The sequence below is a fragment of the Schistocerca nitens genome, chromosome 2, assembly GCF_023898315.1.
Source record: "Schistocerca nitens isolate TAMUIC-IGC-003100 chromosome 2, iqSchNite1.1, whole genome shotgun sequence".
NCBI classification, from domain to species: Eukaryota; Metazoa; Arthropoda; class Insecta; order Orthoptera; family Acrididae; genus Schistocerca; species Schistocerca nitens.
The window spans coordinates 1,046,298,932-1,046,321,794 of NC_064615.1; the positions used below are offsets into that span (position 1 = coordinate 1,046,298,932).

Below are 22,863 nucleotides of genomic sequence, written 5' to 3' on the forward strand. Positions count from 1 at the left end.
GTCCCCCCCCCCCCCCCTGAGACCCTGCACCCCATACTTGCCTCTCTCCTTCCCACATCCCTCCCTACCTGGCCCTCTTCCGCGCGCCCCCCGCTCACCTCCCCCATCTCTTCCCCTCCCTCCCTTCTTCAGGTCTCCCTCATCTCCTAGCGCCTGGCAGATCCTCTGTATTGCTCTTCATCAGTGTGCCACATCAGTGTTGTTTAGTGCTGTTTCTCGTGTGCGTCAAGAGGTGTGCTTTTAATTGTGTCCTACCTTGAGGTTCGCCGTCAGTGTTACGTTATGTGCTATGCCATCCGTCGCTACCTTTATGCTCCAGTCATACTGTGCCTTGTGTTCTTTTAACCGTCGCAGTGTGTGGCTTTTTGTGTATGCTACTTTTAAACAGTTTTTTCTTATCTCCATTTTACAGTCACCCCGTTTTTTGTCTATTGTCTTCCATTATGTTCCCCTTTTTTATATCTATGTTCACCTTATTCTCTCCTTTGCTGTTTTTAAATGTCTTCTATTGTTTTGTTCTATGTCTTTCGGCTGAAGAGCAGCGCCTATGCTGCTGCCAGCCCGCCCCGATGGGGAATTGAAATACAATAAAGGAAAAAAAAAAAAAAAGCCGTGTGGCTCGTGCAAGAAGCTCTGTCAACGTATGAAAGGAGGATATTGTCAAACTGACAATATTTGACCTCACACGTTCAGTATGTATTGTCAATGTTAAGAATTTTTCGAGGCCCAGCAGCACTGCCCATCAGTATTTTTAGTATTGAAAATACGTCATACTGAACCCTCAGACGGACAACATATCGACGGTTTGACAATACTATTGAACGCGTGATGCCCCCTTTAAGACGCTTTTCACTCGAGAAGTTTTGTCGAAGCTAGCACAAAGTTTGCTTTGCGTGCAATGGGTACTGGGTAGTCTTCCAGCTGTGATATTTGGATCTCATCTTGGTGATGTTTGTTTATTTATGTGTGGGTTGCTTGTGTTACTCAAATGAACGAGTATGGTCGAAGAAACTGTTAACTCCGTAGCGAAGCCGAAGGTTTGTTATAGTCGTGTATGCTTTAGCTGTTGTATCTGTCATTTCTATTTGTGTAAATGGCAGATGGGGTGCCTCGTTTCATGTGACAGTTTGTTTACCCGTCGGCTTTGACCCATGACGTCACAAATACCGCGGAAACGACCATAAACAACAATTCCAATATGGCGGATATAAAAACATCGAATACGTATTGTAAACACTGAAATACACAAGTTTCACAAAAAGCCTAATGACTGTAACGGGACAAGCGTGGGAAATTGGGGGTTTTTGGGTGGGGAGAAACTAAATATGTCGTTATGCGGTGGGGGGAGTCTGCAGTGCCCCCCCATCCCCTCACAGGCTTCATTAGTGTCAAATCAATATTTTCGAATCATAGGCGGCCGCTGCCGCGGCCGCATTCCAAAAAAAAAAAAAAAACTCCCAACCTAACCTCAAGTGGGCTACGCTACAGATCAATATGTTCATCAAATTGCTTCATATTACGTATACATGTTCTTTAAACAAGAGTACATCAAACCATGTATTAGGTTTTCCGCGCCGTAATGACGTCACACACCACAACACGCTTACGTCACGGGTCAAAGCCGACGAGTAAGATCGGACCTTTCTGTTGACCCACAATAATGTATGCGTTTAAATAATTTTTACATTGATTTTTTTTTTCATCACACTGATGTGTCAGTGAGCGAGCTACAAACTGTACTAATGTAACCCAGATTTTATTGTTAATAAACCAGCGCCATCATCGGTATCATTGTCATGACATTCTTTCCTTGTGTCTCTTGTTTCAGCAAGCTGTTAGATATTTTGGCTCAAAGGGTTTCTCAGTTCGTTTCGCATTAAACACGCAGCTGCAGTTTCCAACTGGTCCTTAATTTTTCATTTTGACTGTGCTGTTTCTGATGTGATATGGAAACGTGAATCTCGTATGCCCTCCTTCAGACAGGTCACACAATCATTAAATTCCAATAGTGATAAATATTTATTACCACTTTTTTTTTTAATTTCGCTGTTGTGGGGTGGTGTGATGTGGAGAAGAAAATTTGTTTCTTTCTTGTTTTTTCATTTTCATTACCTTTGTTGGTCAACTCTACCATATTCCTATTCCTGGTAGTTTCTGCATCGAAACTGCCTCGATGTATTCTGTAATTCTGAATGTCAGGAATTGTTTAATAACTTTGCTATCATTTATAGTCGTATGTGCCGCTTTTATATCGAAAAAAAAAATTGCTTGATAGAATTTCGGTTTTCATCTCGTTACCCATAGTTTTGAACAGTGGTGCAGCAACTGGACTCATATCTAGTAGCAGTGATGATTGAATCCCTACCATGTGCCCATCCACATAGAGATTTTCCTACATCACATCATCCAAATGCTGCAATATCTCATATAGAAGACCTTTCCAGATGCCTCTTTGCAACCTCATCCAGTCCATCTCCTGTGAAGTTGACGTTAATTAGTCAGCTTTCCCAGAATGAAATTTTCGCTATGCAGTGGAGTGTGCACTGGCAGATTAAAACTGTGTGCCAGACCGAGGATCGAAATAGGGACCTTTGCCTTTCATGGGTAAGTGCTCTACTGACTGAGCTATCTAAGCATGACCCACAACCCATCCTCACAGCTTTACTTCTGACAGTACCTCTTCTCCTACCTTCCAAACTTCACAGAAGCTATCCTGCAAAACTTACAGGAACTCCTGGAATAAAGGGAAGTTTCCTATCAGTGCACACACTGCTGCAGAGTGAAAATTTGATTCTGGAAACATCCCCCAGACTGTGACTAAGCAATGTTTCCACAATATCCATTCTTCCAAGAGTGCTACTTCTGCAAGTTTGGCAGAAGAGTTTCTGTGAAGTTTGTAATATAGGAGGTGGAAGTAAAACAGTGAGCATGGGTTGTGGGTCGTGTTTGGGTGACTGTCAGTAGAGCACTTGCCTGCAAAAGGCAAAGATCACGATTTTGAGTCTTGGTCCAGCATACATTTTCAAGCTACCATTGTTTGAGATATCTCTTCCCCCATATCTTAAATCATACGCCGATTTATCTAATGTGTGCTGTACTAATTGAGTTCTGCTCCAGGCACCAATTATTTATTGCAAATATGCATTTCCAACACCACAAGAGAAGATACACCTGGAAGGCCCCAGGAGCCTTCAAGGAGACAGCAGGGCAGTTACATTTTAGAAACAAGCAAATTACTGCTGAAGCTGTCCATCTGCAGACATAGACAGTGACCACAACCTGGCCCTGATAAAAAGTTCATTCAAATTTCTGAAGAAAAAGACAGTAAAATGGAAATAGGAAATAGAAAAACTGAAATCTGGCAAGGCATTATGCACAAGAGATATACAACATAGCTAAAAATTCCCAACTTGGCAGAGGAAAAGAAAATTGGGAAAAAATTAAATCTGATATTTATATAAAGCAGCAGAGAAGAGAGTTGGGAAAACTAAATCGAAAAAAGAGAGTAAATGGATTACGGCAGATGTTCTACAGTTTAGTGAAAATAGAAAACTGTACAAAAATGTAACTGATGAACAAGTAGAAGCTGAATACAGTAGATTAAGGAATTTAGTCACCAGAAAAGCTAGGAAAGCAAAAGAAAGTTTTCTTGAGAAAACTTGCAGAGAAGTGGATGAAAACATGTAAAACGGAAGAACTAATGTAGCCTACAGAACAGCAAATAATTTTTTTAACAAATGCAAAACAACAATCATGGGTACAGTAGAAGAGAAAGAGGGAAAAATGCTTTCTGATGATGAGATGGAGAGGATCCATCCAGGAATTGTGTGATGGAGGATGTAATGGTAAAAGTAGAGGAAGTAGACAAAGATGACAAAGGAGATGACATTCTGTGAGAATAATTTGTGAAAGCATTCTAAAAGTATGCAGTAGAACAAAGCTATGGATATTGATGACGTTCCTGCAGAACTAATGGAGAATGTTGGTGACAACAAGAGAACGATGCTGCAGAAACTGATTAGGTCCATACGTAATGCAAGAGAGGTACCAGTCATGTTCCAGAAATGCATCATGGTTCTTACATCAAAGAAGGTAGCAGCTACAAAATATGAACAGTTTTTATAAAGATGATTCTGAAGAGAATTTAAGAGAAGGTGGAGGTCAGTTTGGATTCAGGAGAGAATCAGTAACAAAAGAAGCAATTCTGGCACACAGACTTTTTATCAAAAAGCAAATACGGAAAAATCAATCAACTTATACTGTATTGCCCTTGAAGATCAGGGATAGGTATTTGATAATATTCTCTGGCAGGAGGCATTCAGAGTGTTGGAGAAAGCAGGTCTCACAAAGACGTGGGTTATACGCAGCTTTTATAAGAATAAAGTGGCTGTGATTACGAATTTTCATGAGAACACTAAGCAAAAATTAGAAAATTCTGCAAGACAAGAATTCGCCCTTTCTCCTAGTATATTCAATGCTTACACCCAGGATACTATAGATGAAGTTTGTGAAACAGTTGAGGTGGGGATCAGTGTTAATGGGCAGAAGCTAGACATGCTGCATTATGCAGATGATATTGCTGTAATTGCAGAGACAAAAGAAGATCTAAAGAATGCCCTCAGCACAATGGAAAGGATTTTCTGCAGCCAGTACAGTATAAAAATTAACAAGTGAAAGACTAAAGTGATGGTATGTAGTGGTAAAGACTAGTATTAAGAATAAGAATTGAGAAAGAGGAGCTAGAAATGATAGGGGAATTTACCTATCTGGGAAGCAGGGTCACAAGAAATGGTATACGTCAGAATGAAATTGTAAGCAGAATACAGTAGGCTAAAATTCCATTTAATTTGAGGAAGAACTTACTCACCAACAAGAACATCGGTGTGTAGATGCAGGGAATGTTCAGGAAAGCATTTATTAGGGGGCTGGTCCTATACGGGTGTTAAACCTGGCCATTAGGAAAACGAGAGAAGACTGGTAGAAGCCCTGACTTTAATGATACAAAAGGACAATGAAGATCAGCTAGAAAGAGAGTTATCAATGAAGAGGTGCCGAGAAGAGTACAGGAAACCAGATCTCTGTGGAGACAGATCCTAATAAGAAGAGAGAAACTTGTAGGACACATTTTGAGACACAGTAATATCATTGGAACTATAGCAGAAGGAGCTTTTGAGGGAAAGAATCACAAGGGATGACCAAGGATGTCAAACATGCGGCAGATTATGAATGATATGGGATGCACTACATATTTGGAAATGAAGAGGAAGGCAGGCAAAGGGGAGAATGGTATACTGCTGCAAACCAACCTCAGGGTTGAACACTGAAGAGACAGAGAGAGACTGTACTATATGTTTGTGTTTGAACAGTAGGCCTACATCCTTGGTTTTTATGGCTACACATTGTCTGTATCCAATACACAAATAGTTAACTATCTTTTTGCTCTCACAGCATATGAATAAATATAGCCTATTCCTTCCGATATTTCTGTCTATCCCTAACATTAGTAACTGCTATTTCTGCAATAACTGTATAGCCATGTAGTACACATTTTTCCATGCTGATAGAGGCAAAGAAATAAAGAAAGGCATTTATTGCGAAGGAATTATATCAAGACTCTCTCTGTCATCAACACCAAGTACGTACATAGCCTATATCCTGTCAGATGCTGACAAACAGAGATTTATTGTCCACTTACTTTGTACCAGGTTCTTTCACTGCATGCCGCTGTTGGCAGTTTGTCCTCATTGCCTTTAGTCAGTTGAGTCTTGCTATACAGTAGCCAGAGGGTATTGTTGAATGTAGTGATTTCTTTCAGCAAAAGATGAGAATTGACTACATTTGTTTTTGATATGGAGAGTGGGGAGAAAACTAGATGTGCTAAGAGACCGACTTGTAGTTTAGCCCGAGGTCTAGGTTAGGCTGGAAGGTGACATTTTCATTGTGGGTTGGCAGACTACATTTGTTTTTGATATGGAGAGTGGGGAGAAAACTAGATGTGCTGAGAGACCGACTTGTAGTTTAGCCCGAGGCCTAGGTTAGCCTGGAAGGTGACATTTTCAATGCTAGTTGGCAAAGTCATCGCATGTAATTGGAGGAAAACTAGATGTGCTGACAGACAGACCCATGGCAAAGCCCAAGGCCTGAAACTACAATTGCCCTAATAGATTGATGTGTAGCGTAGCTCAAGATAAACATTCATCATTCCACTAATCTACGTGTATTTCTGATTTGCAGTTTTGCAGAAAATTATAATGATGTGATTAAATTCAAACATAACAAAATAAAATAACAACTTCATTTGCTACATATAGGAAATCAGGAACTAGCATTCACATTGGCTATCGACAACTGACTCATGGTTTGTTGTGTTCACTTCCCCTGATTTGTCGCACAGTTACCAGCTATAGCATGCAGTGAAAGAGCTGGGTACACACCAAGTACACTTTTACCCAAACTGAAATTATCACATTACAGATTGTACTTCAACATGTTAAGCAAAGTCATAATTGCATTATAATGTGCTTTATATGCTTTCAAGAAAAAATAAGGTACTCTGGCAACAAGATAAACAGTCTGAAACATGGTCTTAAGAAAAGACATCCTGAAATAAATTTATTAAAATTCAGCTCCTACCTACATCTCCAAAAGAAGTCTTCATTGTTGTCAACTCTCTTAAAAATAAATTTTTGAGTGGTTATGATGAAATCAGTAAAGTAATGACATGTTGTCCAGCAAATCTTTTCTCAGTGGTACTTTTCCGGAGAGACTCAAACATACTCTTATCTAATCACTTAAAAAAAAAAGAGAGAGAAAATACACTTCTGGAAATGGAAAAAAGAACACATTGACACCGGTGTGTCAGACCCACCATACTTGCTCCGGACACTGCGAGAGGGCTGTACAAGCAATGATCACACGCACGGCACAGCGGACACACCAGGAACCGCGGTGTTGGCCGTCGAATGGCGCTAGCTGCGCAGCATTTGTGCACCGCCGCCGTCAGTGTCAGCCAGTTTGCCGTGGCATACGGAGCTACATCGCAGTCTTTAACACTGGTAGCATGCCGCGACAGCGTGGACGTGAACCGTATGTGCAGTTGACGGACTTTGAGCGAGGGCGTATAGTGGGCATGCGGGAGGCCGGGTGGACGTACCGCCGAATTGCTCAACTCGTGGGGCGTGAGGTCTCCACAGTACATCGATGTTGTCACCAGTGGTCGGCGGAAGGTGCACGTGCCCGTCGACCTGGGACCGGACCGCAGCGACGCACGGATGCACGCCAAGACCGTAGGATCCTACGCAGTGCCGTAGGGACCGCACCGCCACTTCCCAGCAAATTAGGAACACTGTTGCTCCTGGGGTATCGGCGAGGACCATTCGCAACCGTCTCCATGAAGCTGGGCTACGGTCCCGCACACCGTTAGGCCGTCTTCCGCTCACGCCCCAACATCGTGCAGCCCGCCTCCAGTGGTGTCGCGACAGGCGTGAATGGAGGGACGAATGGAGACGTGTCGTCTTCAGCGATGAGAGTCGCTTCTGCCTTGGTGCCAATGATGGTCGTATGCGTGTTTGGCGCCGTGCGGGTGAGCGCCACAATCAGGACTGCATACGACCGAGGCACACAGGGCCAACACCCGGCATCATGGTGTGGGGAGCGATCTCCTACACTGGCCGTACACCACTGGTGATCGTCGAGGGGACACTGAATAGTGCACGGTACATCCAAACCGTCATCGAACCCATCATTCTACCATTCCTAGACCGGCAAGGGAACTTGCTGTTCCAACAGGACAATGCACGTCCGCATGTATCCCGTGCCACCCAACGTGCTCTAGAAGGTGTAAGTCAACTACCCTGGCCAGCAAGATCTCCGGATCTGTCCCCCATTGAGCATGTTTGGGACTGGATGAAGCGTCGTCTCACGCGGTCTGCACGTCCAGCACGAACGCTGGTCCAACTGAGGCGCCAGGTGGAAATGGCATGGCAAGCCGTTCCACAGGACTACATCCAGCATCTCTACGATCGTCTCCATGGGAGAATAGCAGCCTGCATTGCTGCGAAAGGTGGATATACACTGTACTAGTGCCGACATTGTGCATGCTCTGTTGCCTGTGTCTATGTGCCTGTGGTTCTGTCAGTGTGATCATGTGATGTATCTGACCCCAGGAATGTGTCAATAAAGTTTTCCCTTCCTGGGACAATGAATTCACGGTGTTCTTATTTCAATTTCCAGGAGTGTATTAATAAAGAATTACTGCCCCATCTAGTCATTGCCAGCAGTTCCAAAATTTTTTCAGAAGATCATGTGCAAATAGATTTAACAAATTTAGTAGCCTACAGGAAAACATACACTGTGTAATCAGAATGAACAGGTGAGACTCCACTCTGTCTATCCAGTTGTTACACAGTGGGTGCCTACAGGCTGTTCCACAAGATTTATTGACCATTCTAGAGCACACCTTTTGAATAAATGAAGAAGCCATGAGCAGACATGCATAGGGAGCATTTATTTTCCACTAAATGTGCTAGCACTGTATGGAATACAGAAGTTATTAACTAATCTATCTTGTGCAAGAAACACACATGAAGAGAACCTCCTTAAAACACAGCATGCTTCACAGCACTGCTAGACAGGAAATTCATCCTCTCTCATTCTGTATGGCAGTTGTAGCATTCTTCTGGGACAATCCACTTACTACACCACAAATGCTGTTTGCTCTTCAGTTTACAGACTGACTTAGAAAAGTGAAATGCTGTCGAGCAGGGTTAGGGGCATACTAGAATTAATTAGTAGCCCTTAAAATACATTATGGGTTTTCAACTGCCGTGTGATAACTTGAAAGGAACTGTTCTCACTGTCTGATGGGGTAGTTTTGCTTCAAGATGATGAATGACTGCACCAACAAATACTGACTACACATTTCCGTTTAGCACTTATGACAACTTAAAATCACCCTCACTGTCTTTTCTACAAGACATCTACCATCAGATGTAGAAATAGTGTGTAGGACTGAGGAAAGATCCCTCACTTAAAATAACTAATGGCCAGAAAATAGTTACCTTGAACTGGAATTGTTGAACAATAATACTCTGGTGACAGTGTTGTACTGGCCAATTCAGAAGAACTACAGGTTATTCTGACTGCCTTCAATGAGGCTTATAAAAGTTTAGGTAAAAAAAGAAGCAAATTGTGTATATTTAACTTATGGATAGACAGTGTTTGCAAGGAGAAAGGCATAAAAGGCGTAACAATACCTTGAAATGTATCGTACGGAAATATTTGATGAATATTGAAAAGTGAGAAGCTACAGCATCTAATTGAAAAGTATGGTGTTGCCTTGTTTGTGAAGATCCACAAACCTTCAAAAGGTCCTGTTGAAACCATAAAGTAGATAAGTGACAGCAAAGGAGGGAATGAATGACCATTTGAATTATCAAGTCTTACCAAGCTGTGGTCAATTTTCATGTTTGCCCACAAGTGTGGTAGTTTTTGTGGCATCAGAACTAGTCTGTATAGTTGTCAAAAACCCATAATCATTAAGCTGCATAGGTCCCAGAGGAAAATAACCTACTCATTAGCAATTGATACCTCTCGGGTTTCCAGTCACATGGTAGCATTAAAATACTGCGACATTTCGAAGAGTGCCATGCTCATCATCTTCTGGCAGAGTGTTGAGATATCGTAGGTGCCATAATATTTATACTAGCGGTGTGCCCACCTCCACCTGGCTATGGATGGCAGGGTACTGTCTGGCTGGCAGGGAGGGGAGTGATGTGGTTGCAGAGATGGGAGTAGCAGGTAGGTGTTTCCATCTCCGTCTGGGCCTTCCAGCTGTGTTTTGTAAATTGGATGGTGCCTTCATCCCTGTTGACCATTCTTGTGAATCTGTGTTTCAATGGATTCCTTCATAATGCTGTCCCAGGGACCAATGACCTCAGCAGTTTGGTCCGATAGGTACCTATCACAAATTTCCAATGCTGTCCCAATAGCTGTTTGCCCCCTGCAGGTTTGGGGAATAGAATAGACCCTGGTATTCCTGCCTATCATAAGAGATGACCAAAAGGAGTCTGCTACTTTTTGGCCTAATCGGTTATGGTCCCCTTTTAGGAATTCTACAAAAGTGCGGGCCACTTGGGGAAGGATGCCTTATGTGGTGCATCATGTATCCTTTGTGTGCCGAGACCTTCTGTGGCTATTATAGTAACAGAAATGAAATTGCACCAGTAATGTGGCCTGGGCAAGGACGTCTTCTGGAGTGCCCACTTTACATCCATTGTGCACTTTCATCTCCTGCACCCATGATAATAATGGATCTTTTCACACTCAGTATCCAGCTTGGTAGCCAGTCCTTCATGAAGGGGTCGTCATGTACCCTTTTGGTGGTAACCCCCTGACAACACAGGTATCATACTGCTGATGTGTACGCTGCAAACTCCCCACATATGCCAAGGAATAAATGCTGGGTGTCGCTTGTGGAAAGAGCCCCTGGTCAGAGTGGGTGGCATCGGGTGGATGACCTGCAAAGAAGTGGAGGAAGTTGTCCGACACTGGTGATCAAATAGCCCCAGAAATCTCTTTGAGAGGTAAGGTGCAATATAATGCTGAGAGATGTTGTTGTGGTCTTCAGTCCTGAGACTGGTTTGATGTAGCTCTCCATGCTACTCTATCCTGTGCAAGCTTCTTCATCTCCCAGTACCTACCGCAACCTACATCCTTCTGAATCTGCTTAGTGTATTCATCTCTTGGTCTCCCTCTACGATTTTTACCCTCCATGCTGCCCTCCAATACTAAATTGGTGATCCCTTGATGCCTCAGAACATGTCCTACCAACCGAACTCTGCTTCTAGTCAAGTTGTGCCACAAACTTCTCTTCTCCCCAGTCCTATTCAATAGCTCCTCATTAGTTATGTGATCTACCCATCTAATCTTCAGCATTCTTCTGTAGCACCACATTTCAAAAGCTTCTATTCTCTTCTTGTCCAAACTATTTATTGTCCATGTTTCACTTCCATACATGGCTACACTCCATACAAATACTTTCAGAAATGACTTCCTGACACTTAAATCTATACTCAATGTTAACAAATTTCTCTTGTTCAGAAACGCTTTCCTTGCCATTGCAAGTCTACATTTTATATCCTCTCTACTTCGACCACCATCAGTTATTTTGCTCCCCAAATAGCAAAACCCCTTTACTACTTTAAGTGTCTCATTTCCTAATCTAATTCCCTCAGCATCACCCGACTTAATTCGACTACATTCCATTATCCTTGTTTTGCCTTTGTTGATGCTCATCCTATATCCCCCCTTCAAGACACTATCCATTCCGTTCAACTGCTCTTCCAAGTCCTTTGCTGTCTCTGACAGAATTACAATGTCATCGGCGAACCTCAAAGTTTTTATTTCTTCTCCATGGATTTTAATACCTACTCCAAATTTTTCTTTTGTTTCTTCACTGCTTGCTCAATATACAGATTGAATAACATCGGGGATAGGTTACAGCCCTGTCTCACTCCCTTCCCAACCACTGCTTCCCTTCCATGCCCCTCGATTCTTATAACTGCCATCTGGTTTCTGTACAAATTGTAAATAGCCTTTTGCTCCCTGTATTTTACCCCTGCCACCTTCAGAATTTGAAAGAGAGTATTCCAGTCAACATTGTCAAAAGCTTTCTCTAAGTCTACAAATGCTAGAAATGCAAATGCTAGAAATGCCCTTCCTTAATCTAGCTTCTAAGATGAGTCGTAGGGTCAGTATTGCTTCATGTGTTCCAACATTTCTACGGAATCCAAACTGATCTTCCCCGAGGTTGGCTTCTACTAGTTTTTCCATTCTTCTGTAAAGAATTCGTGTTAGTATTTTGCAGCTGTGACTTATTAAACTGATAGTTCGGTAATTTTCACATCTGTCAACACCTGCTTTCTTTGGGATTGGAATTATTATATTCTTCTTGAAGTCTGAGGGTATTTCGCCTGTTTCATACATCTTGCTCACCAGATGGTAGAGTTTTGTCAGGACTGGCTCTCCCAAGGCCGTCAGTATTTCCAATGGAATGTTGTCTACTCCGGGGGGGCTTGTTTCAACTCAGGTCTTTCAGTGCTCTGTCAAACTCTTCATGCAGTATCGTATCTCCCATTTCATCTACATCCTCTTCCATTTCCATAATATTGTCCTCAAGTACATCGCCCTTGTATAGACCTTCTATATACTCCTCCCACCTTTCTGCTTTCCCTTCATTGCTTAGAACTGGGTTTCCATCTGAGCTCTTGATATTCATACAAGTGGTTCTCTTTTCTCCAAAGGTCTCTAATTTTTCTGTAGGCAGTATCTATCTTACCCCTAGTGAGATAAGCCTCTACATCCTTACATTTGTCCTCTAGCCATCCCTGCTTAGCCATTTTGCACTTCCTGTTGATATCATTTTTGAGATGTTTGTATTCCTTTTTGCCTGCTCCATTTACTGCATTTCTATATTTTCTCCTTTCGTCAATTAAATTCAATATTTCTTCTGTTACCCAAATTTTTCTACTAGCCCTCGTCTTTTTACCTATTTGATCCTCTGCTGCCTTCACTATTTCATCCCTGAAAGCTACCCATTCTTCTTCTACTGTATTTCTTTCCCTCATTCCTGTCAATTGTTCCCTTATGCTCTCCCTGAAACTCTCTACAACCTCTGGTTCTTTCAGTTTATCCGGGTCCCATCTCCTTAAATAGCCACCTTTTTGCAGTTTCTTCAGTTTTAATCTACAGGTCATAACCAATAGATTGTGGTCAGAGTCCACATCTGCCCCTGGAAATGTCTTAAAATTTAAAACCTGGTTCCTAAATCTCTGTCTTACCATTAGATAATCTATCTGAAACCTGTCTGTATCTCCAGGCTTCTTCCATGTATACAGCCTTCTTTTATGATTCTTGAACCAAGTGTTAGCTATGATTAACTTGTGCTCTGTGCAAAATTCTACCAGGCGGCTTCCTCTTTCATTTCTTAGCCCCAATCCATATTCACCTACTATGTTTCCTTCTCTCCCTTTTCGTACTACTGAATTCCAGTCACCCATGACTGTTAAATTTTCGTCTCCCTTCACTATCTGAATAATTTCTTTTATTTCATCTTACATTTCTTCAATTTCTTCGTCATCTGCAGAGCTAGTTGGCATATAAACTTGTACTACTGTAGTAGGTGTGAGCTTCGTATCTGTTTTGGCCACAATAATGCGTTCACTATGCTGTTTGTAGTAGCTTACCCACATTCCTGTTTTCCTATTCATTATTAAACCTTTTCCTGCATTACCCCTATTTGATTTTGTATTTATAACCCTGTATTCATCTGACCAAAAGTCTTGTTCCTCCTGCCACTGAACTTCACTAATTCCCACTATATCTAACTTTAATCTATCCATTTCCCTTTTTAAATTTTCTAACCTACCTGCCCAATTAAAGGATCTGACATTCCACACTCCGATCCGTAGAACGCCAGTTTTCTTTCTCCTGATAATGACATCCTCTTGAGTAGTCCCCGCCCGGAGATCCGAATGGGGGACTATTTTACCTCCGGAATATTTTACCCAAAGGACGCCATCATCATTTAATCATACAGTAAAGCTGCATGCCCTCGGGAAAAATTACGGCCATAGTTTCCCCTTGCTTTCAGCCGTTCGCAGTACCAGCACAGCAAGGCCGTTTTGGTTAGTGTTACAAGGCCAGATCAGTCAATCATCCAGACTGTTGCCCTTGCAACTATTGAAAAGGCTGCTGCCCCTTTTCAGGAACCACATGTTTGTCTGGCCTCTCAACAGATACCCCTCCGTTGCGGTTGCACCTACGTTACGGCTATCTGTATCACTGAGGCACGCAAGCCTCCCCACCAAAGGCAAGGTCCATGGTTCATGGGGGGGGGGGGGGGCAGCTGAGATATATGATTCCATATTGTTCCCTTCCCTGGTTACACCATGGGAAGAATGTAGAGTTAAAGATCAAGGAGAGGCATGTTCTCCCCAATACTTAGTTTATTCAATGTCTGATGGGGAATCGTTTATGACAACAAAGAGAACTTGGAGTACAAGTTTGGGGAAGTGGTGGGAATGTTCAAAATGCAGAGTGGGTCAGTACTAATAAAAACAGCATCTCCTGCCCAGCCATGCGCATTGCACATCTGTGCCAAGCTGGGTGATGTCACAGTTTCCTTCACCTCCCATAAGAGCTAAAACATGGCCCAGGGGATTATATTTCTTTGAGATCTTCTCTTGCAGTCCGATGATGAGTTGTGCGCCAACCTACAGCAACGAGGTGTACACTTTTCATGCATGTGTATAGGGGGCCTAAGGACAACAGGTTTGCTACTGGTGCCTTCATCTTGGCATTTGGGGGTGATACATTGTCTGAAAAGGTCGAGGTGATGGTATGTGGGTGTGACATTAAACCCTATGTTCCTCTCCCTATGTATATGCTTCAAATACTGGAAATTTGGGCACATGTCCTCTTGATATAATGCCAGCTCCACATGGGAGAAATTTGACATCTGTCACACATGAACATTCCTTGTACCCCTCCTCCCATGCTGCAGAGAGCACCATTCCACCTGTCGACTGGACTGCACCATTTATCAGAAAGAGAGGAAGATAGTGGTACCCTGGACAGGCTGACATGCACAAGAGGCCAAAAAGAAGTATGACTGTCTTAACCCGTACACATGATGTCATCATCTGCTATGGTTACAATGTTGTTGCCCTTTACGAAGACAACACCCTCATCCGCTATGCCTCTTAAAGTAGTCCCCAGGGCCGTCAGACTCCACCTGCCCCCTTGATGGTTGGGGGCTCTCCTTTCCCATTGCTCCCGTCCCACCTACGTCGGGAGCTATGTCCTCCCAGCCATCAGGGACATCAGTCCCCATCGTGCTGCCTGAGAAGTGCCAACCGTCTCTGGCTTCTCTCAGCAGGAAGGGGTCCTTTGGGACACTACCTTGCAAGTTTCCTGCTGCCATGAAGCTGGTCACCAGCCAGTGGCTGAAAGTGCCACATGCTGCTGGTTGTAGCACTTCACGGTCATTATCATGACCCGAGACCAACTCAGAGAAGCCCTCCTGGCCAGTGAAACCCAAGGAGAAGCAAGAGCAGGAAAATAAGAAACCTATTAAAAAGAAAGAAAAATCCCTGTGGCCCCCACACCACCACTTCCTGCAGGTTCCAGTTCTGAGGATGAGGTGGAGATCCTAGTTTCCCCTGAGGACCTAGATCTCCCCAGAGCCTCAGAACCAATGGACACAACCACTACAAGCACTCGATTGGTGGCAGCAGGTGACTGGGGGCATAAACTGCCTCCTTGGTCCCTTCATGCCCTCCCAATACACTGAAAGTGAAATTGCGTTGTCTTTTCCACCACCTGGCTGAGTTACAACCTTTCTTAAGCCATCAGTTGCTTTCTGTATTGCCCTTCAGGAAACTTGGTTTCCAACAGTGTGGACACCTGCCCTTCATGGCTATCAGGGATATCACAAGATCCGTACTGACTATGACAAGGTGTCAGATGGAGTACGTATAAATGTCCTTGACTCTGTATATGTATAGCGAATCTGTGTCCCTCCAAACAACTCTAAAGCCTATGGCTGTCAGGACAAGGTCAATGCAGGATATTATCGTCTGCAGTGTCTATTTTCCCCCAGATGGCGAAGTACGTCAAAATGCCTTGGCTACCTGTTTTCTCAGCTTCCCCGACCTTCCCTAATTTTGGGTGGTTTCAGTGCCCATAACACTCTGTGGAGTGGAACCATGAGCACTGGTTGTGGCAAAGATGTTGAATATGTACTGATGCAACTCAATCTTTGTCTTTTAAATACTGATGCTCCCAAATATTTCAGTGTGGCACATGGCACCCGCATGGCCATTAATCTTACAGTGTGCAGCATTGGCCTTCTACCATCTATTCAGTGGAGAGTTCATGATGACCTGTGAGATAGTGATCACTCTCTGATCTTCCTGTCCCTACCCCAGTGTCACTCCCCTGGCTGCCTGCCCAGATGGGCTCCTAACGAGGCTCACTGGAATGCTTTCACCTCTGCTGCCACTGTTGGGCCTGCGCCACATGGCACTATCGATGTGGTTGTCCAAAACTTGTGACCATAGTCTCTGCTGCCAAGTTGACAGTCTCATGTTCTTCAGGATCCCTCCAGTGGAAGACAGTGTTTTGGTGGTCATCAGAAATCGCTTAGGCCATTAGAGATCATCGGCGGGCTCTCCAGCATCATAAACGGCACTCATTGATGGAGCACCTTGTTGCCTTCAAAACTCCATGCCCAGGCCTGCCAGCTAATCAAAAGATGAAGCCTAATCAAAAGATGAAGCAAGAGTGCTTGGAACGATATGTTTCAATCGTTGGATCACATACCTCTCCTTCTTAGGTGTGGATGAAGATCAGACGCCTTTACAGATTCAAGACCCCTGTAGATGTATCTGAGATTTCTGTGAATGGAGCTATCTATAACGAAACAGATGCAGTCACTGAACATTCTGTTCATGATTCAGCATTTGAGAGTTACCAACCTGTATCTCAAAACAGTGGGTGGAAGGAAAGCGCTTACCTTTTCTACACCCACCTTGAGTCATAAAATGCTCCATTCAGTGAGTGGGAATTCCTCAGTGCCCTTGCCCATTTCCCTGACATAGCACCAGGGACAGATCATATTCACAATCAAATGCTTAAACATCTCTCATCAGATTACCAGCATCACATCCTTGCCATTTTCAACTGGACATGGAGCGTGGGAAAGTTCCTGTCACAATGATGGGAAAGCGTCATCGTCCTGGTGCTGAAATCTGGTAAGAACCCACTAGAGATGGATAGCTACTGCCCCATTGGTCTCAACAATGTTCTGTGTAAGTTGCTTGAATGCAAGGTCAGCTGGTGGCTATGTTGGTTCCTTTGAGTTTCGGGGCCTTCTGGCTCCGTCCCAGGGTGATTTCTGCCAAGGCCGCTACACCACTGATAATTTGATGTACCTAGAGTCTGCTATCCATACAGCCTTTACCTGAAGTCAACACCTTATTGCCATCTTTTTTGACTTAAAAAAAAAAAAGGCCTACGACAAAATGTGGAGACATCATATCCTCACTATATTACATGAGTGAGGTCTCCGGGGCCTGGTCCCGATTTCCATACAGAATTTTTTGTCGCTCTGTACTTTCAGAGTTCAAGTTTTTGCTGTCCACAGTTCAGCCCATATCCACAAGAAGGGTCCCACAGGGCTCTGTTGTGAGCAGTCCTCTCTTTTGTGGCCATTAATGATCTAGCAGTGGCTCTGGGGTCCTCAGTATCACCTTCCCTATATACTGATGATTTTTGCATTCACTTTTGCTCCTCTTGTATTGGTCTTGCTGTACACCGACTGTATTGAGCCTATGAAAGGCACAGTCATGGGCCCTCACCTGCCAAGACTTGTGTCACGCACTTCTGTCATTGTTGTACTATCCACCCACATTCAGAACTTTACCTTGATGACCAATTACTAGCGTAATGGAGGCATGTCGCTTTTTAGGACTGGTCTTCGATGCCCAGCTAACTTGGCTTCCCCATCTTTGTCAGCGTAAGCAGAAGTGCTGGGAGCATCTTAACTCTCTTTGCTGCGTGAGTCACACTAGGTGGGGTGCAGATCGCTCTAGACTGCTGCAGCTCTATGAAACTCTGACACAGTCCTGCCTTGATTATGGGAGTCTGGCATATGGTTTGGCATCGCCCCCAGCATTGCAGATACTGGACCCGATGCACCACTTCGGGGTTCGACTTGTAACAGGGGCTTCTGAACTAGCCCTGTGAACAGTCTACTCATAGAGGCTGCAGTCCCCCCACTGTGGATCAGGAATCAACAACTGCTTGTTAATTACACCTCAATGTCCGTAGTTCACCTGGGCATCCGAATTACCGCCTCCTCTTGCCAAACAGGGTAATCCCTCTCCCGCAATGGTAGCCCAGGTCAGGCATTGTGGTAGCAGTCCATGTTCGGTCCTTTCTTCCTGAACTTGAGTTTTTCCCTGCACCATCTGTCCTCGGGCTCCTCTAACGTACACCTCCATGGTCCATATCTCGGCCACAGCTTCGTCTGGACCTATCTCTAGGCCCAAAAGACCCAGTTCCACCTGAGACCCTCCACCCCCAATTTTTCTTTATTCTTCGCGTGTTCTAGGGCTCAGACAATACCTGCACTGATGGCTCGATGATAGGTGGTCATTTTGGCTTCACTTATGCCCATGCTGGACATACTGAACAGTGCTCCTTCTTGGATGGCTACAGTGTTTTCACTGTGGAGTTGGTAGTCATTTCTTGCACTCTTGAGCATATCCTCACTTGCACCAGTGTGTCCTTCCTCATCTGTAGTGACTTTTGCAGCCTACAAGCTCTCGATCATTGCTACCCTTGCCATCCTTTGGTAATGACTATCCAGGAGTCTGCTTATGCCCTCAAACAACATGGGTGGTCAGAGGTCCTCGTATGGAACCTGGGACATGTTGAAATCCCAGGAAATGAACTTGCCGACAGGCTAGCCAAAGAGGCTACTCATAAATAGAGTCTTGAGATCGGTATACCAGAATCTGACCTTTGATTGGTATTATGCTGCAAACCTTTTGCGCTCTTCAATACAGAATGGCACTCCCTGACTATGCCGAATAAGTTACATATGATAAAGGATTTCGATGAATGTGTGGAGGTCCTCCATGCAAGGCTGTCGCAAGGACTCCACTGTCCTTTGCCAGCTCCACATCAGCCATATTTGGCTGACTCACAATAACATCCTACATTGTGAGGACCCATTTCAATGTTGCTATGGTTCACGTTTGACAGTAGTCCACATCTTGTTGGACAGTCCAACTTTAGCAGCTCTGAGGTGGACTTTTAATCTCTGACACGCACCCTTCAATTTTAGGTGATAATGCCTCAGCAGCTAACATAGTTTTAAGTTTTATCTGTGAATGGGGTTTCTATTATTCTGTTAAAGCGTGGTGCCTCAGCCTCATCTTTCAGGCCATCACCCTACCTTCATTTTAACTCTGCCTCGCTCCCCCTGGTGCTGTCTGTCTGACTTGGTGTTCGCCTTTCACCATCTTTGTTTCTCTTACCTTGTGTTTTTAAGCTGGAGATTTAGTGTGTTGCAGAGTGGCTGGCTCATCCTTTTTTATTCTTGTGATCAGCCAGCCAGGCCATCTGCTATATTGTTTTAATGCCTTCAGTCGCTATTTTCCTTTTAGTTAACAGTATTAAGCACTTTATTCCTTCCCTGGATTTCAGGTGATAGGATTCTTTTCAGGTATGGTTTTAATCGAAGACCTGTGAGACTAAGGAAAAAAGGACTGATAACCTTGCAGTTTAGTCCCTTTAATCTAAAAACCAACCAATTGCCATTTGCTTGGCATAGCAGCTTGGTGATCTGAAAGACAAAGGTGGGGCCTTACTTGAGGCTACACTCTGTTATTACTGATTCCTCTTAGTGCCAGTCGCACATGTCTGATGTGCTCCGTGCAGTGTTTTGAAACACAGCGCTGCATTTGGCTATTGTATCAGTACCCATATTTGCTGGCAATGCTCTACACTGAGGTGACAAAAGTCATGGGAAAGCGATATAATGTATACACTTGGCAATAATATCATGTACACTAGGTATAAAGGGACAGCGCATTGGCAGAGCTCTCATTTGTTCTCAGGTGATTCATGTGAAAAGGTTTCTGACGTGATTATGGCCGCGCAACAGGAATTAGCAGACTTTGAATGCAGAAAGGTAGGTGGAGCTAGACGCATGGGATATTCCATCTTGGAAATTGTTTGGGAATTCAAGATTCTGAGGTCCATATTGCCAAGAGTGTGATGAGCAAACCAAATTTCAGGTGTTATTTCTCACCACAGACAACGACGCAGTGGCCGACGGTGCCGCAAAATTGCTGTTGATTATGCTATGGTGGCAGAAAATCACCATAAGTGCCTTTGGTAAAAGAAAGTCCTCACCTGTAGTGCCTTTTCTGGACCCATCACCATATCGGTTGGACCCTAGATGACAGGAAAACTGTGGCGTTGTCAGCTGAGCCCCAATTTCTTTTGTAAGAACTGATAGTAGGGTTTGAGTGTGGCGCAGACCCCACAAAGCCATGGATCCAAGTTGTCAACAAGGCACTGTGAAAGCTGGTGGTGACTCCATAATAGTGTGGGCTGTGTTCAAATGGAATGATTGGTCCTTAGGCCCACATGAAGCACAAAATCCTGCACCTTTAATGCTTTTGCAATTATGGACAGCTATAGAGCCAGTATGGATCAATATTTTTGCAGGGGACTTTCAACCACTTGTTGAGTCCATGCCATATTGAGTTGCTGCACTACACTGGGCAAAAGGAGGTCCAACGTGATATTAGAAGGTATCCTATGACTTTAGTCACCTCATACTAATCCCATTTATGTTCAGTTTAAGTGGGTCTTTCGCAAAGCCAAGCCACTTTGTCATCTTCGGTGGTGGTAAGAAAACTATTTTCATGTTATACAGAGTAATCCAATGGAACTGGTCTGAGGACAGTGTTTGTGTTGCATTTCAATGGCTATTGGGAGAACATTGTAAGGGAATCCATTGAAATATGGATTCACGAGAATCTGGTCTATAGGGCTGAAGGATGCCAAATGGCTGTGGCTTGGAATCTCATGTTAACAGTAATACATCTTGAATGTGCCCAGCACAGGGCAAATAGCAAGACACAAATGGAATGCCCAGAGCACTCCCTCCCCTCCAGCCGGACAGTACCCGACTGCCCATAGCTAGGTGGAGGGGGGCACACTGCTACTATAAATATTAAAGAATCCACAGTATCTTGACAATTCACAAGATGATGAGGATATGATGAGTATGACACTATTCAAAATGTTGCAATATTTAAACACTGCCATCCGGCTAGAAACCCAAGAGCTGTTCATCAGCAGTATTATGATTCCAGTTGACATTTCCCTTCTTGCCAAAAGTAAGAAATACTCGTTGAATGGAATGGATAGCATACTTGCCTAAATTATGGGTTAATTTAACACAATGGGTGAAGTGAGAAAAATGCTAGCAAAAAGGTTGTATGAAGCAAAAGCAATTTTTTGAAATTATTTACTTGTATAAAAAAATTGATACAGTATAAAGGTAGAAGCTATTAAAACAGTAGTGTAAGAAAGTGTGAAGTGAACTAAGGGAAATCTGATAGGGCAGAAACTAAAAATATTTTAAATGTGTATCTGTGGAAGGATATTAAAAGTTGCCAGATGAAGTGTCAAGTACAGAGGTAACAGAAAGAATCTAAAAGGAAAACTCAGTGGAAAATTGTAACCAGTAGAAGGGATACACTACTTTGATATGTACCCTGTCATCTGGGAATAGTTTATCTGGCAGTGGAAGAAACAATATAGGGGAAAGATTATAATGCCAGATAAAGATAAGAAATTTTGAAATAGATTAAAGAATTTATTCACAGTATGGTTAATTCGAGGACATTATCATACCAAATGGAAGATTAATTACAAAAACTAACTTCACTGGAGACCAAGAAGGGGTCAGTCTTCCCTCAGATTTTTTTGCCCTGGAATCTGCAGACAGGCCCAGTGACAATGCCAGTGCCTCTGTAAATCTCAGGGCATAGTATCTTCCAGCCTCTGTGCCCTGTACCAATGAGCATTCCATCTCATGGGGGAGTCATACTGCTCATCCAGGATGACTTTCATAGCCAAACCATCTCACTGAGCACTCGGCTGCAAGCTGTTGCAGTTCGCATTATACTGCTTTGCTTCACATTTTCTCTTTGCAATGTCTACATCATTAGCTGTCACCAGGGTAGACTTCCTCCAGCTTATTGACCAACTCCCTCACGTCTTTTTGCTGCTGGGTGACTTTAATGACACCACCCCCTTTGGGGCTCTTCCATAACTGTTCGAGAGGTGCCCTCTTGGCTGACCTTCTCAATCAACTCAGCCTCATTTGCCTTAACACTGGAGCTCTCGCATTTCTTCCAGACTCCATGCACATCTGTTCCCATTTGTGCCTATTGTTCTGCACTGCCCAGTTTGTGTGTTGTCTTGAGTGGTCTGTTCTCTCACACACATACTCGAGCGACCATATCCAGTGTGCTATTCATTACGAGGGCAGTTCAATAATTAATGCAACACATTTTTTTCTCGGCCAATTTTGGTTGAAAAAACCGGAAATTTCTTGTGGAATATTTTCAAACATTCCCGCTTCGTCTGGTATAGTTTCATTGACTTCCGACAGTTGGCAGCGCTGTACGGAGCTGTTAAAATGGCGTCTGTAACGGATGTGCGTTGCAAACAACGGGCAGTGATCGAGTTTCTTTTGGCGGAAAACCAGGGCATCTCAGATATTCATAGGCGCTTGCAGAATGTCTACGGTGATCTGGCAGTGGACAAAAGCACGGTGAGTCGTTGGGCAAAGCGTGTGTCATCATCGCCGCAAGATCAAGCAAGACTGTCTGATCTCCCGTGTGCGGGCCGGCCGTGCACAGCTGTGACTCCTGCAATGGCGGAGCGTGCGAACACACTCGTTCGAGATGATCGACGAATCACCATCAAACAACTCAGTGCTCAACTTGACATCTCTGTTGGTAGTGCTGTCACAATTGTTCACCAGTTGGGATATTCAAAGGTTTGTTCCTGCTGGGTCCCTCGTTGTCTAACCGAACACCATAAAGAGCAAAGGAGAACCATCTGTGCGGAATTGCTTGCTCGTCATGTGGCTGAGGGTGACAATTTCTTGTCAAAGATTGTTACAGGCGATGAAACGTGGGTTCATCACTTCGAACCTGAAACAAAACGGCAATCAATGGAGTGGCGCCACACCCACTCCCCTACCAA

At 43.8% G+C, this 22,863-nt stretch overlaps 1 protein-coding gene across 1 annotated transcript in view; it reads left to right on the plus strand.

The window, feature by feature from the left end:
• Positions 1 to 836: 836 nt before the first annotated feature.
• LOC126234775 (protein aveugle) overlaps positions 837 to 22,863 on the plus strand; it is a 34,997-nt gene continuing 12,970 nt past the window's right edge. Inside the window, exon 1 of the mRNA XM_049943525.1 lies at positions 837 to 1,037. Coding sequence (XP_049799482.1) covers positions 999 to 1,037 — 39 coding nt within the window. The 5' untranslated portion in view covers positions 837 to 998. The remainder of the gene's footprint in view (positions 1,038 to 22,863) is intronic.